A 17110-nucleotide genomic window follows, 5' to 3' on the forward strand; every position below is an offset into this window, starting at 1 on the left:
AGAAGCCGGGTCATTTGATTTCTGCATGTTACCAACTCCAGTTTAAGAAGCAAGATGCAGTTTCCTCAAATGCTTTTGTGGCCATCGCACCTAAGCCTCTCTTTCCAGATGGTTCTGAGGAGAGTTTTGTTTGTGAGAGTAAGTCCTCAGATTCTGTAGTTTGGATGGAGTTTTTGCCTTTTGTTTCTAAGGGTTCTGTGTCACTTATGGGAGATGCGTCTACCCCACGGTCCGTTATTATCTTGAGGGATACTGGAGCACATCAATCTCTGATTTTGAAGGATATTTGCCTTTTTCTGATGATTCTAAAGGGAAGTCATATGTTATAGGTGGCAATTCTTCTGCGCCTCTCTATTTTGTGAATTTTGATTTCAGGTGAGGTTAAAGTTGGTGTTCTTGACTCTCTCCTAGCTCCTGTTGTTGATTTGTTGATCGGTAATGATCTTATGGAGGCCAAAGTTGATGCTGATCCTATTGTCACTGTTTCTTCAGAGAGTTCGGTTAGTACAGACATGTTTCAGGATGAATTTCTGGGTATTTTGTCCTTCTTGTGCTGTGACTCGTTCAATGTCGAAAGGCATTTCTTCCGAGACTTCTTTGCAAAATGATTCCATTTATGATTTGTTAGAACGTGATGATCACATTCTGTCCAGAGAGTAGCTTATTAGTGGACAGAGTGAGTATGTTGAAATCTAGAAGTTGGCTAGAAAGGCTGTTTCTTTTGAGGAGGTTAGCAAGTTTCCAGTTTGTTATTACTACAAGGATAGTGTTCTGGTGAGGAAATATAGGTCGCAGGATAGGATGTTTTTGCAGAGGATTGTTTCACCTTTGTAAGATCGTTGCACCAATGATTTTTCAAGTTTTATCAAGTTTTTCCCCTTAGTTCGCCACATGTTGTTCAGTCTGATCAGGGCTCAAACTTTTTGTCTAAGGTGTTTCAACAAGCAATATACCAGCTGGGAATTAAGCAAGTTAAGCAAGTGCTTCCCATCCAGGGAGCTTTGGAGTGAGTGAGTGAGTGTGTTTAGTTTTACGCCACACTCAGCAATATTCCAACTATATGGCGGTGGTATGTAAATAACAGAGTCTGGACCAAACAATCCAGTTATCAACAACATGAGCATCGATCTGCGTAGTTGGGAACCGATGACGTGTAAACCAAGTCAGTGAGTCTCACCACCCGATCCCGTTAGTCGCCTCTTACGACAAACACAGTCACCTTTTTTGGCAAGCTCAGGTTTGCTGAAGGCCTATTCTAGCCCAGGACATTCACGTGTCAGAGCTTTAGGGAGTTTGCATAAAACCCTGAAGAATATGATCAAGACTTATTGTTTTGAGACAGAGAAAGATTGGGATTTGGGTGTGCATTTGTAGTTGTTTGCTGTCAGGGAGTTCAGGAAAGTTTAGGGTTTAGCAACTTTGAGTTTGTATTTGGTCACAGTGTGCGCTGGCCACTGAAGCATTTAAAAGAACAATGACTGTCTAAACGACTGATCTCAGGACTATGTGTCTACATTTTTGGATAGAATTTCAAAAACAAGTGATTTGGCCAGACAAAACTTGACAAACCAAAATGAAAAAAAACTATGACAAAAAGTCATAGAGAGAAATTTCATTTGTGGTGGGAAAGTGCTAATTTACATCCCATTCCTGGTCAACAACTGAGAGCAAGATATCATTGTCCGTATGTTGTTAACAAAAAGGTTAGCGACATGGACTATGTCATCCCAATGCCTGGCTGTCATAAACAAAAGGGGTTGCGTCATGTAAACATGATTGAGAAATCCCCAGTTCATGATTGTTCTAAAGACAATGGTGAACATGTCAACAACACTGATGATGGTCTTAGCAATGTGAAATTAGATGACCTTAGTGATAATGTTTCACCAAAGGTAATTCTTGATGAGAGACTATCACATTTATCCCTTGTGCAGGAAGTTCAAATCTCAGATTCGATTCATGAGTTTTCTCACATATTTCCTGATATGCCTGTTGGAACTGATGCTCTGACCCATGATGTAGACGTAGGTGCTTCTGTGCTTCTAAAGCAACACCAATATCAGATGAATCCCGCCAAACGTGAAATACTGCAGAAGGAAGTGAAATATATGCTGGGCAATGACATTATTTTAACCCAGTGACAGTCTTTGAGTTCACCATGTGCCGAAGAGTGGTGGAGGTGGTTGGCGCTGCTGTGCTGACATGAGAGCAGTCAGTGCACTCTCATGAACTGATTCGTATCCTATTCTGAGAGTAGACAACAGCATTGATCACATTGGTCAAGCTAAATATATAAGCAAGTTCGACTTTCTGAAGTGATTCTGGCAGATTCCACTCACAGACCATGCAAAGAAAATATCAGCATTTGCTACACCAGGTGGAGTGTATTAATACAAAGTGATAAGGTTTGGTCTGAAGAACGTACCAGCGACGTTCCAGAGACTTGTCAGCAATGTCACATCTGGTCTTGATAGTGTTGAATCTTATGTGGATTATGTCATCAGTTATGACATGGAGTGGGAAGACCATCTGGAAAACAAACTAATGCCTTCTTCGAAAGACTGTCTGAAACAAAATCGACTGTGAATCTCGCCAAGTGTGAATTCGGGAAGGCACAAGTTAAATTCTTAGGGCATGTTGTAGGGCACGGCCAGGTACAGCCAGTTCATGGTAAGGTTGAAGCCATTGTACATTTTCCAGCACCTCGGTATTAGATTCAAGAAAGAAGATTTATCAACTGAACATCCAGTTTGTTATTATTCCAAGAAGTTTGACAAGTATCAGATAAGTTATTCTACCATTGAGAAAGAGACATTAGGTCTTTGAGGTGTCCCTAAGTACCACTCCTTTGCCAACTGACGTGTTTACTGATCACAATCCTTTGACTTTTCTTCATAAAATGAAGAACAAGAATGAAAGACTTGAGAGGTTTGACCTTGCAAGGGTTCAATCTTGTGATCAGATACAATAAAGGCAAAGACAATGTTTGTGCTGATGCACTTTCCACACTGTAAATGCATGATGGCTTGATGATGTTGCATGTTTGCATTTGCATTATTTCATTGTAATTCTGAACAAAGTTTCAGATGTTCTTCATAAAATTGCTACCATCATGTTGTTTCTTATCGTGGTATGACTGTAGCAGAAGGTTGTGTGTGTTTTTTTCTATTTTTGTGTGTGTGTTGTTTGTTTTATTGATAAAGTGATAACTATTATTGGGTCCCAATGTTAAGAGTTGTGAGTGGTAGTTATTATGGGCCACATTGATATCACGGTAATATCATTTTAGCGGCATGCCTATAAGGTAGAGCTTTAGAGTTACCTCCCTTTGGTGTGTTTTGACTTGCCCATCACAAAGGTTCTATATTTCACTGGAATGCTCAAGAATCAGTGACTGTGTATATAAGGCTTGTCTTTGTGTTCTCACACACACGCCCACGCGCGGACATACACAGAGTTATGCCGCAGTTGTATCATTATTTGGTCTGTCTACATCTGACTGTCTCTTCGTCAACTTTCAACCTACATTCAGCACCACTTCACTGGGAAAGATTTAGTAGAACTGTTTCTCACTGAAAACCAAGATTTTGGTGAGCTGATATCATATTTGTGACCCATTATTGTAGATTTGACTCAGCTGCATTGTACTAGAAACCTCTAATGTGAATCTTTGTATCTTGCTCTTTCGTCAATACATATTACAGAATATTTTAGGCTTATCAGTGTTCTATTTTCTGGTCTGAGGGGATTTCTCATATTATTTCTCACAGCAAATTATAAACTGTAACCAATAACATTGCCATTTGCGTGGATCAATGCTGATTCTGGTAATCACTGAATTGACTCAACTATTTACAGACCGCAATGATATAGTCACAGTTGTACAATTAACTCTGCATTTGGCAGAGATTTCTTATGTTTGTGAAAGGGGTTTTGTCGCTTCTATTTACAGCAGAAGGCAGACTAGCTGACAGAAATTTTAACCATATGAGTAGTATATACAATGGGGGTTTTGGCTCACTTTCAAGAAATGTCTCTACAAAGCCTTATTTACTAAATAAGGCTTTGGTTGGGCCCTTAGCTCTTGCTACTATTACCCCTACTACAAAAAGGTTGGGTGCCTATGTCACGTTTATATCGATGAAACAGTTTAACGTGAACCACCTACGATCTCTTTGGTGTTCATAATAAAGGCTTGCTGGGCTTTTTGTATCCCCTGTGCTATGTACTTTTTTTTCTCGTCCTCGCTGATAGCAGACTTACGAGACTTGGATCGAATATCTTGTTTCATTCCGTTATATTTTTTGAGTTCAGAGAGGATTGAACGAAACTCCTCTTCTGAGATCTTACTATCAGAGAGTGCCATGGAAATACGCTCACTCACTGTGTTCAGCTTTGCTTCAGCCAGAACCCTGATCTCGTCGTGTTTCAATGCCTTACGATGCAGTCTGCGTGATACCAACTTAAGCGCCAACCCTAACACCCCCGCTATCCCAGCTGTTATTTCAAAACCTAGCACTATAGGTGCAGCCACGATGGTGGTTAACAACCCAACACCTGCAGCCCCTAGTCCCATGCTGGTTGCCGTAAGGGTAGTGTCAGCCCCGTCCACGATATTGAAAGCTCTATTGTACTTCTTACATAGTGCTTTCCGCGTGTCACGGTCTTGTTCTAGTTGACGTTTTACATCACATAACTGCCTCAAGCGGAACCCATCTACGGTTTCCAGCGTCTTCGCTACTTCCTCTACGACTGGGTACAGACCCATCCTATAATATATATTTTGAAAGAGATTTTAATTGGGTTTCAGTTAATATTCTATTAATGAATTTGAAGTCTACAAGTTCTAGACTATTAGTCAGGGTAATAGGTGAGAGGCTAATAGACTTTCCTGTTGTAACAAAAACCCCCTGAGGCTTATTAAGCGGTTTATAGGACCCGTGGTATCCTGTTGTATAACAATATGACAATATTCGTATATGTGTTGTTGGTCATACCAGTGTATTGACACCCCGGGTAAAATTTGGTGTTCTCTTGAGATGTTTTCATTTTCTACAGGCGAAAAGAAGACTTCTATGATGAGTGTGAAAGGGGGGGATATATCAAGACTTATGTTAAAAGAATAATTGCTAAATGTTAATTTATTTTTTACTACAGTCTTTAACCTATTTTTTTCGGCATTAGTAACTGCTATGGGTACCCTCTCCGGAATGAAATCCCCGGCCCAGATGCCGTTGTTCCTAATCTTAGTGACAAACCCATTTTCGTCTATTGTGATATTAGGTGAGGTGAGTGGTAAGTTGATCAACCATCTAGGCTCTTTAAAATCTGATAACAACACCCGTCTGTACACGTTGTCTTTGAATTGTAGGATATATAAGGCGTCTTCCTCACCAGGCTGATCGAATCCCTCCGTATCTCCTAGGTCGTTAAGCGTAGTGTTGGGTCGATGACTGGTCATTATTATACTATTACGATATAATTTCCAACTGGTTTTTTTATAATAGTTCAGGGGTGAACTTCATACCCATGAAGTGTATGTTGTCAGGCAGGAAGATATTGGTTAGTGATATCTTGTTTTCCACGATCACGTTGACCCCCTGCAGACTGGTGTTGGAGTCGGAACCCACCCGCACGTAAATGTTACAAACTTGATACTGGTGTCGTTTCACCCACCCGAGTTTGATCCCCTTCACGATCTCGATATTATTCCCCAATGGTTCCCCTAAGTAGACTTTGATGATCAGTGTTGAGTTTGCTGGTAGATCCTCTAGTATACTGACCACGCCTTCGAATTCAGACACCAACTGCAATTTCACGTTTTGTATGGCCGGTTTACTCGATAGCATGTGGGCTGCCATAGTGTTTAGTGGGCTGACGACTATGCTACGTCTCTGAGTTGGGACGTAAGCCACGAGCAGGGTTCCATTGTTCACGACTTTGTTTAGGTGGTTGTCTTTGTTATCCGTGAACACGTAGGGAGAGACGAGTCTAATATTGAGAAACCAGTCGTCGTTATCGGGTAACAACACCCACTTGTCATCTTCGGTGAAGACGAGCATATATGGTTTGTTTTGGACGATGGTAGTGCTCTCAACATCGTCTAAGTCGAATAGTTTACCACCGAACGATGGGTATATTATCCAATTATTATCACCGGTGTTGACAAGGGCGTACTTAGTGTTGACTGTTGCTCTTGTGGTATCTACTATATCACTTAGGGTTCCACCGGAGGGGATTTCAACGCGTTTGTAAATGTTGTTTTTCAGTTACAAGGCGTACGATTTACCATCTACTCCGGGAGCGTCGAAACCGCTCGTGTCTCCGAGGTCGCAGATCCTGATATTGACGCATTTTTTCACTCCGGGCCCTTGTGCGCTGGTCATTTTACATGAAGCGTTAAGCTGAGGTATCCTATATTTACAGGATTATGATTTATATCTAACACCGATATTGTCAGCTCAGGTATGTTGCCCTGGGTTAATTTCTTATACTGCCGTGGTGAAAACGACTCGGTTCTACCGTCATTGTATTTCTCAGTTTTCACCGGCACTGCTCTCAGTATAGTGGAAGGGTGACCTCCTTGAATGTTGTACGTTGTGCTCACCTGACCGAGATGAATGTACAGCTCTCGGTACGGTACTAGGTCGGGTAACTTCGTGCCTGTGACGGTTGTTGTTGGTTTTATCTCGTCAGGAGACATACCGAGTATCCTCGCTAATGGTCGGCCGAGCCTCAAGGGGTTTCTTCCGTTGTTGATTAACACCACTGTACCGTTTGAGTCGTTCATCTTGAGTTCGGCTCCAAGGGGTTTGAAGACCTCGTCGTTTAGAGAGCACACGCTGTAGTAGCCGTCAGTTATCTGGCTGCGAGTTCCACTGACGAACAGCTTATTGTTGCTGATATTAATGTTAGTCCATTGCGGTAGGTAGGTGATATTGCAGAGTGCGACTTCGAGTTGGCCTGACGTGTTATCGATCGCGTGCGTCAGCTGAACGGCCTCACCGCTCGTTATTCCTGGAAGTGTTATGTACATATTATAATATATGAATCATATATTATAATATGGATTTAGCACACTTGAAAATCGTGGTGAATACAGATGGCACGGGGTTTAAAACAACCTTTATTAATATCTTTGAAAACTATGTCGTGTCCGTTAATAACGCGCAGGCGGTGGTAAACTGGAATCAAACCCCAATGCAGTTTTGGCAGAACCAACTCAACTTTGCTGTGTGGTGTGCGACGACAGGGTCGGGTGTGACACTAGACTACGGTATAGACGAACTGAGTAAGGCAGTCATTTTGTTTCATATTTATTATCAAACGAGACGAATATTGAAGGAAATAAGTGCTCCTCTTCCCCAAGATAAAGCGTGGAGTATGACGAATAACCCCTATGATAAACGCGCTTATGAACGTATTTGTGGGGAGTTTGAGATTCCAACGAATAAAGACTTTCGCCTTCCTGGTGTGAACCATGGTCTCGGTATAGTTCTCGTGTACTTGTACAGGTCTGGAACATATCAGGCCGGTTCTAAAGATGGTTCATACAACCCACACCGTCATACATTTACAGGCCCCACAACGAATGAACAGATCCATGTCAGCTGTATAAAGCAAACCAATCCTGATGCAGCCACAGCCTGGACTAAAATGATCTCAAAAACATCGAAAGAATTCACTCGTGCTGGTACAATACGCTTGAACGACTCGATTCGAACGTACGTGTGGGCGTTGTTGGGTGCGCAGTCTATGACGCGTTCCAACATACTCGGTAAGGGAACTGCTTACGACGCTCAGAAACAGTTCGTTTCCAACGTTGAGGATGCTATCAATTCTCCAGTTGATCTCCCGCGGGCCATCGAACGCTACCAAAACGTGTTAGAATACGCCAGATCGAAAGTCAATTACGTGTTCGGCGTGGGGTTGTACATGGCTCCGAGTGATATGCAACTGAGAGTAAAAAAAGTGGTGGGTTATAACAACAAAATAGTCATAGCCACGTCGGATCAAAAGTTGGGTATCAACCCCGATATTAACACCGCCTATATCCCACACATCCCACCACGTGAAAAGGGTATAGTGGCGCCACCCCCGGAGCCTAAAGTTCAACCACAGGAGGTGGCCCCCCATATTCATGTGGGGGTACCACCCTATCAGCAGCATATTGATAGTAAAACTGCCCTGGTGGTTGGTGGGGTAGCTTTGGGACTTATTTGGTTAAAGATTTTTTAGCCGCTACGTACACCAGACCCGCCACGGCGACGATGGCTGCCCACAGGTTTTGACTGAGCCACATGGCAGTTTTAGACAGAGCGCTCAACAACCACGAGACGATGCTACCCAGGATGCCGGGAAGGGCTTCGGCGGCTTTACCAGCCAGTTTAGCTAGGCCTTCCCCGAGTTTTTTTATCCAGTCTTTAACACCACCGCCTGTGGGAGTGGGAGTTCCCCCGCCGGCAGGTGTGGGGGTTCCCCCTGTCAGTGACACCACCAGGGTTGATATGATGAAACCCAATGCAGTCAGAATGCTGGCGATGGTGATCCCTTGCTCCCGGAACAATATCCTAATCCTGTCTGCTAACGTGGTGTCTCGGTAGAGGACTTGATTGATGGTTTCCCGCACACGGTTGACCTGGGATCGAAGCTTTTCTTTGTAGCCGGACGCTGTCTCCAACCAGACCTGCCTTTCATCTTCCAAATTACGTATTCGTTCCTCGATGGTGGCTTTCATAGACTCGTCCTCAGTTTCACCGAGTTTTTCCTTTTCACGGGCGATGTGGTCGTCTATCTCACTCACTTTGGCCGTGCTTTTCCAGAGCTGACCACGAATGGTTTGCATCAACAGGTCCAACCCCTTCAGTTCCCGAAAGGTAATTTCGAGGCCTAGGAAGGGCTTGTTCTCGTAGTCGGCCAACACCTTTTCAATATCATAAGTCATGTTTTGAACCGATGTGGCGTCCCTGATGACTTCCAGATCTTGACGGGCCTTCGGGGGAATCTTAGGTCGCGTGCCACCGTAATCTTCGAAGCCTAGTTTATCTTTGACTAAGTTAATATCATATGTAGTGACCAATGTTGATAAAGCAAGCGGTTTTCTCGTTTTTTGATTGAAGAGATCGATTCCCGGGTGATCCTTCAAAAACAGCTTACCCTCGTCATCAACGGTAAACTTGGTATAGTCTCGCCACAACGGTTTGATTTTGTCTCTTTTTTCAACTGCTTTATAATAAGAGTTGACGGCGCCCTTCACGAGTGTGGTCCTTGGTGAGATCTCCTGCTCGACAGCCGGATTACTGAATGAGGTCTCCTGATCGGTCCCTGTATCATCCATAGTATCATCCCACATCTCCCTCATAGGTATGTCTTCATCCATTATTCAGTATTAAAAATATATTTCATTTATATATAATAATGTACGGCAGAAAATTAGATCCTTTCAGAAGACTGAGAGAGCCATTAGGAGCCAGAGCCATGCGTCAGTCGGTGACCATCACCAACAATCCCAGCAAGATAGACCAGAATCAAACTCTGCTGGTTAGATTTCCAAACCTTGGTGAGAATGACCTCATTGTACCAGGCACTGTTCGACTGGCGTTCAATATCACGTTGACCTCCGACAACGACAAACGCGAGCTAGTGAGACATGCTATCGTACCTGGCCTTCTCCGGCCGGCATGCAAATCACAGCGTCTGGGTGCTAACGCAGAAGTTCAACTCGGTGTTGAAAGACCTCAGGGAGCAGACGCGATGGGTGGCCTTATTTCACTGTAAGGACAGGGATTCGTTCGAGGAGTGTTTGAGAGAGAACGATGTGATGAGCAAATTAGAACGGGAACGGGTGAAGAAACAGCTCGCTGAAACTAAACACGCTAAGCTCGTGCTAAAGACCGACCAACCAGTAGCATATATAGTATGCTAAAGCTAAGCAAAGCTAAGCAAAGCTAAGCTAAAGCTAAGCAAATGCTAAGCATAGCTATGATATTTGAAGTGTTTGTCGTGTGCAACTTAACCTTCATTTCTCTGTGTTTTGTCTGCATCGGGTATTATATAGTTGAAACTAAATCTTACTTGTTATATTATAAGATGGAGTGTGAGGAATTGCTCGAACAGTTGCCGGCAGGCCCCACTGTGGGGTGTACCCCCACTGATGATAAGCGAGAGAAACTGGTGGCGTTGGCTGTTGGTGGCAAAGCCAAACATTACTTTGGAGACTACACTCCGGATAAAATTCACAAAATGTCAGTCGAAGAAATCGATAAGCTGTACGCTAGATACGAGTCCCGGCTCGGAGCAGAAATGACAAAGACAATAGGATCGGCTATGACCCAGATATACACCGGTATTGTGTCATACTTCCTTCCCATTCCACCAGAGCGCCGACTTTACCTGTGGGAGGACCTAGATAAAGACCCTTTTATCGAACACGCCGTGAGCTCTATCAGCTGCGAGCTGTACCACAAATATGGTATGTTGTTGGCTCCAGTGACGGCGGCGATTATCACGGCAAAACATTGTCAATTTGAGAGAAAGAATAATAATAATAGTATAGATGGATGCTGCACAGGAACCAGTGGAGGTACCCCCAACAGTGAGTCCCGAGGTGACGGTGGAGACCCCTTCACTGGAACCAGTGAGGGAAGTGACCCCAGTGGGGGTACCCCCAACAGTAACCAGGCAGAAGAATCCTAAGAGAGTAGCTGCCGGTAAAAAACGGTGGTGTAACCAACATAAAGTGGCCAACCCAACCCGACTGTTGTTGGCTGTAGGTGTAACTGCTGCCTTGGCTATCTCGTGGTTATACGTGGGGGTACCCTCCCACAGTGAGCCACAACCCAACAGTGAGCCCCCCACCCCCACGGTAGACCCGCATATCATGTTATAATTTTAATATTTTATATCATATACATAATGTCTGAGGGGAAAACGTTCGTCAACGACGCATACCACGCCACAGTGGTCGCCAGTCTAGCCGTAGGGTACGCTCGGTTAATACCTGATAATATAATGAAATAAATATAGGATGGCCACGATAGCTATGATGGTCGGTGGGGCGGTAGTGAATGCCCTGGCATTTTCCGGGAGTAATTTCCTCTTCTCGAAACTACGAGATGATCACGTGGCTGAAATACAGGAAGAAAGGAAGCGGCACGATCTCGCTACTGAGAAATTACAAAGAGCACAGGCCGAGTACGCTAAAAAACGTCTCCAGAGGATCGATTTTATTAACGAACAACTCACGCGTGAAAACCATGCCGTTCAAACATTCAACGATGTCGATGAAGCAATGAAAGAATACTACCTACTAACTGGTAAACAATTGGAACCGCTCAATAAACCCACACTCGCTCAGTACTACACACCATCCAAGGGACAAATGAATCATGAACTGGTCTTCATAGTGTTGGGTATAGCAGCTACTGCGTTGGTTGCGAAGCAATTAAATTAAAATACCTATATAAGTAAACATGAGACCCGCTCCATACCGATGCGAATACATACTTATGGGGAAGACCGAGGTCTGTGGTAGGAAATGCAGGAATCAGGGGTTCTGTTGTTTCCATATGGGAAATCCTAACTACACGTGTTCTGTGTGTGGTATCAGGGTTAAAGGGCACTACTGTCTATGTAAAGCTCACGGAGCGAACATAGTCAGACATCAACTCATCTACGAGAATAAAAAAGGCTACATAAAAGAACGTAGGCGACTGCTCAAGATAGACTCCAATTACAGTGCGTGAAAGGGTTACCTCCCTTTACTGTGAAGCAATTAGACATTGGTTCTCTTAGGTGTAAACACTATGTCTACTGTATGCGAGCTGAAGCGGGTCGCAAAACAGAGAGGTGTGATCGGGTATTCTCGAATGCGGAAGTCAGCATTGTTGAGATTACTAGGTTTAGAAGCCCCTCCTACGGTAACACAATTAAAAGCTCAAGCAAAACAGCTTGGATACACGGGTTATTCAAACCTGGGGAGAGCCGGGTTAACCGCATTGTTATCACATGCCCCCGTAGCAAAACCTCCCACTGTAAAACAACTGAAAGCCGAGGCACACGATTCGGGTTTAGGTGGGTATTCCCGTATGAGAAAACCACAGCTTGTAGAATTATTACGACAGAATAGAGCTATTGACCTACAGTTCGTGCGCACTGAGCGCGCTGTAGGCAACTATTTGAGAGGTTGGCGCATGCACGTTGATAGAAACATAGACATTACAGATATCAAGCCTCTGATAGCTGATAAGGTCAACCAGGAACTAAACAACCTAGGAAGTATCAAGTTTCAGATCACAGTGAAAATGTCGCTCGATAAGCAGGTTGGGAGTACCACTGAGTATGTTCAGCCTTACTTCCGAGGTCAACAAGAGGTCGTCACACATACAGAGACCATTGACGCATCAATCGATACCAGTTTTCAGCAGATACGAGAATACCTAGAACGCTACACACACTTGGGGTCCGGGTGGGCTGTAGATAAAATCGATAATGTCTATCTAGATATAGCTAACTACGTGCCGTTCAGAGGCGAATCATACCTAGCCTTACCCCCCTACTATAGGAACAAACATGCCATAGTAAACGTTAAGAATAGAGGAAACGATTGCCTGAGGTTAGCTATCAGGTCAGCCTTATTTCCAGCTGGTGCTAATTCAGATAGGCTTTCTAGCTATCCCCAAGACGATGGGCTCAACTGGGATGGTATAGATGAACCCACCCCCATATCCCAGATCACTAAAGTAGAAAAACAGAATAATCTGGCTATAAATGTCTTTGGGCACGAAGGTAACACAACAATAGTACACAGGGTCAGCCCGGTGAAGGATCGCCAAGTTATCAATATATTCATGATCCAGCGAGGTGACAAGTATCACTACACATGGATAAAACACTTTAGCAGGCTGTTGTATGACCAATCGGCACACAGAGAAAAGACCCACTTCTGTGAACGATGCCTACATGGCTTCACCCGAGCTGATTTATTAGAATCCCACCGGGATGATTGTCAAGGTGTGGGGCAGATGGCCATACGAGTCGACATGCCTAAGGAAGGTGATAATATCCTAAAATTTAGTAACCACAAGAACCAAATGTCTGTGCCTTATATCATATACGCCGACTTCGAAGCCTTAGTTGTGGGTGGGGATTCCACCAGTGGTAGCTTCACCCACAAAACACAAGAGCATAAAGCCTGTTCGTTTGGATACATTGTCGTCCGTTGTGACGGGAAACGAAAGCTCCGGTAGTGTATAGGGGCCCTGACGCGGCTGAAAGGTTTCTAAAGTGTTTGCAGGAGGAAGAAAAAATTATTAGGAATGCATTGTATAGAATCGCTCCCATGCGTATGACCTGAGTTGACAGGCTAGCTCACGCTAGTAGCACTAACTGTCACGTGTGTGACTCACCACTTAACGGTGATTCGGTGAGAGATCACTGCCACATAACTGGTAAGTATAGAGGCGCTGCTCACAGCGCGTGCAACCTCAAGCTTAAAATCAACCCTAAGACAATAAACATCCCCGTTGTCTTTCACAACTTGAGAGGGTACGACTCACACTTGATCATGCAGGCCATCGCGAAAATCGATGGTAATATAACGTGCATCCCCAACAACATGGAGAGATACATCTCCTTCAGCTTAAACGGACTTAGGTTCATTGACTCGTTTCAGTTCCTCCTGTCGTCACTCGACAGTCTGGTCAAGGCCAACAATACCTTCCCTATCACCGATCGATACACAGACGCCGAGACTAGACCCCTGCTTATGAGGAAGGGTGTGTACCCCTATGAGTACATGGATAGTTGGGCCAAGTTCACCGAGACCAGACTACCCCCTATTGACTGCTTTTATAGCAAGCTGAATGAGGCGTCCGTCTCACGAGATGATTACTCGCACGCGACTAACGTATGGAATAAACTGGGTTGTAAGAACCTGGGTGATTATCACGACCTGTACTTGAGGACAGATGTACTGCTGTTAGCCGACGTGTTTGAAACATTTAGGCGGACGTGTTTCAAGCAGTATAAACTCGACCCCGCATGGTATTACACCAGCCCAGGTCTGTCGTGGGACGCCTTGCTTAAAAAGACCGGAGTTAATTTGGAATTGCTCACAGATTACGACATGCACCTATTCATTGAGAAAGGCTTGCGAGGTGGGATTTCCATGGCATCCAAACGATACGCGAAAGCAAATAATCAATACGTGAAAGGTTACGATCCTAACAAACCAACCAATCACATTCTCTACCTCGACGCAAACAACCTGTACGGCTGGGCCATGAGCCAGTATCTACCTACAGGGGGATTCGAATGGGTATCCCACGTTGATGTTATGGGGGTTGCACCAGATTCGAACAAAGGGTATATCCTCGAGGTTGACTTAGAGTACACCAAGGAATTACACACATCACACAACAGCTACCCCCTGGCCCCCGAACGTATGAGGGTTAACTCAGACTGGATGTCTGAGTACCAACATAACTTGTCAGGTGGTCGTGTGACAGACGTTGAAAAACTCGTGCCTAACTTAATGAATAAGACCAAGTACATCGTTCACTATCGCAACCTACAGCTGTACCTGTCGTTGGGTATGAAGCTGACCAAAATACACAGGGTGCTCATGTTCGACCAGAGCCCATGGATGGAGCCCTACATCAGAATGAACACAGACCTACGAAAAAAAGCCACCAGTGATTTTGAGAAAAATCTCTACAAGCTCATGAACAACTTGGTGTTTGGTAAGACTATGGAGAACCTGAGGAAACGCGTGACCGTGAAGCTGGTTCGGTCGAGTGAGGAAGACAAGCTCAGGAGATTGATAGCCAGTCCGGCATTCAACCGTAGTAAGATATTCACAGACAACCTGGTTGCCCTACACATGAAGAAAAGCCACATAAAATTCAACCAGCCTGTTTACGTGGGGATGAGCATCCTCGATTTATCCAAACACCTGATGTACGACTTTTACTACAACGAGCTCAAGAAACAGTACGGCGACAGGTGTGAAGTGCTGTACACTGACACGGATTCCCTGCTGATGGAGATTCGAACCGAGGACGTGTACGAGGACATGAAAAAACACCTCGATTTATACGACTCCAGCGACTACCCTAAGACCCATGCCATACACAGTACGGTAAATAAAAAGGTCCTAGGTAAGATGAAGGACGAGTGTGCTGGCACGCCCATAGCCGAGTACATAGGTTTGAGACCTAAGATGTACTCCATACTGAAAGCCGACAATAGTGAGATCCGGAAGGCTAAGGGGGTTAAGAAGTATGTGGTGAAACAACACATCAAACACGCCAGATTCAAGGAAGCCCTGTTCAAGACCCATACCTTTAGGCATAAAATGAACACACTTAGAAGTGATGGACATAAGATATACGGACTGACTATAAACAAGACGTCCCTGTCGCCTATGGACACGAAACGTTGGATAGCTATTGATGGGATAAACACATACGCGTATGGACATGAAAAAATTTGAGGCTATTTACTACAGCCCGCGTGGGTACTGGAAAGGAGCTAGCGCAGTAGATAAGCTAGCTAAAATAGCGCGAGTACCCCCGGAGGAAGCCAAAGCGTGGCTTGAAAAACAAGCCCTGTGGCAGATCTATTTGCCGGCACCACGCTACGTGCCTAGAAGGAGGTTCGGTATTAACATACCTAATAGCGTTCACCAGGCAGACCTACTGTTCCTACCCCACGACAAGAGGTACAAGTATGCCTTAACCGTAGTGGACGTAGCCAGTCGTTACAAGGAAGCCGAACCCTTGACCACGAAAGATTCGGCCCAGGTAGCCAGAGGATTTGAACGCATATACAAACGCAGCCCGCTGACGTGGCCAACAGAACTGCAAGTTGATCCCGGACGGGAGTTCATGGGTGCCGTGTCACAACTGCTAGCCAAACACAATACAAAGGTCAGGCGTGGCACGGCCGGAGCCCATCGCAGCCAAGCCATAGTTGAGAGATTTAATAAGACTTTGGCTGAGCGCTTGTTCGGCCATCAGTATGCTAGGAAAACGATCGACTGAATGGGTCACGAGGTTACCCAAGGTGGTGTCGGCAATCAACCATGAAGTCACCCGTCTCACCGGTAAGAAACCGGCAGACGCTATCAAACTAAAATCAATAGTTGCAGAGTCGGCCGCTCCATTGCGTGGGAAGGAGAAACAGATACCAGATAGTAGCAAGTCACGTTTGTAGTAGGGGTAATAGTAGCAAGAGCTAAGGTCCCAACCAAAGCCTTATTTAGTAAATAAGGCTTTGTAGAGACATTTCTTGAAAGTGAGCCAAAACCCCCATTGTATATACTACTATATGGTTATCCGACAGCACCTGGATATGTTTTATCAAAATAATGGAAAAGAATGCATAAAAGAAATCCATCACATTCGTAAAAGTCTCTTTGGAAGTTTCTATTAGTTGTCAACCTGTATTGACAGATACTTACGAATGAATAACGTTATTATACTATGATGACACTCACGTTTACTCGTTGATAAACCTGGATTAAACCTTTATGTTTAGATATGTTTTAGTGACTAAAGAAAACATAAGTGTTTGTGCTGGAATTTGTTTCCACGAAGATGAATCACTCTTCTGTGGGGTTGTCATTTCAGTGGTCGCGTGGGGAATCGTGACCTGTTGTGTTGCAGTATGTATGTCATCACTGAGATCCATCCCCCTACCCCAGGTAATAACCGGCAAATGTTTTTAACCTGTAGAAGTAATTTTGCATTTACATTAGTCAGTTAATAATAATTCATTTTCCTTCTCTCGTCAGTGCATTAGCAGGTTGATCGATCAAGTTTTTCCCTTCACGACATGGGATACTGGCTTCTGGATAATATTTGTATCTACACACACTGAATTATATTTGAATCGCTTATCTATACGTTTCTCTTTTTATGGTTTTGACACCAACTTTGTTTCAGCTTTATCACAGTGCCTCCGGAATCGTATCAGGGCCAATGTTCAGCCTCTACTACCTTGGGACTTTGTTCCCATTTGTCAACACACGAGTATGTATACTCTGCAGATGCCAAACTTTAGAGAATTTATCCTAAGTGCCATAGTTTATTTTATTTTGAGAAGTGCC

At 44.3% G+C, this 17110-nt stretch overlaps 1 protein-coding gene across 1 annotated transcript in view; it reads left to right on the forward strand.

Moving 5' to 3' along the window:
• The window catches only part of LOC137292113 (sodium-coupled monocarboxylate transporter 2-like), an 89066-nt gene that overhangs the window by 68602 nt on the left and 3354 nt on the right, over window positions 1-17110 (forward strand). Inside the window, exons 11-12 of the mRNA XM_067823655.1 lie at window positions 16632-16705; window positions 16947-17033. Coding sequence (XP_067679756.1) covers window positions 16632-16705; window positions 16947-17033 — 161 coding nt within the window. The remainder of the gene's footprint in view (window positions 1-16631; window positions 16706-16946; window positions 17034-17110) is intronic.

The sequence above is a fragment of the Haliotis asinina genome, chromosome 7 (assembly GCF_037392515.1).
Source record: "Haliotis asinina isolate JCU_RB_2024 chromosome 7, JCU_Hal_asi_v2, whole genome shotgun sequence".
Lineage (NCBI taxonomy): Eukaryota > Metazoa > Mollusca > Gastropoda > Lepetellida > Haliotidae > Haliotis > Haliotis asinina.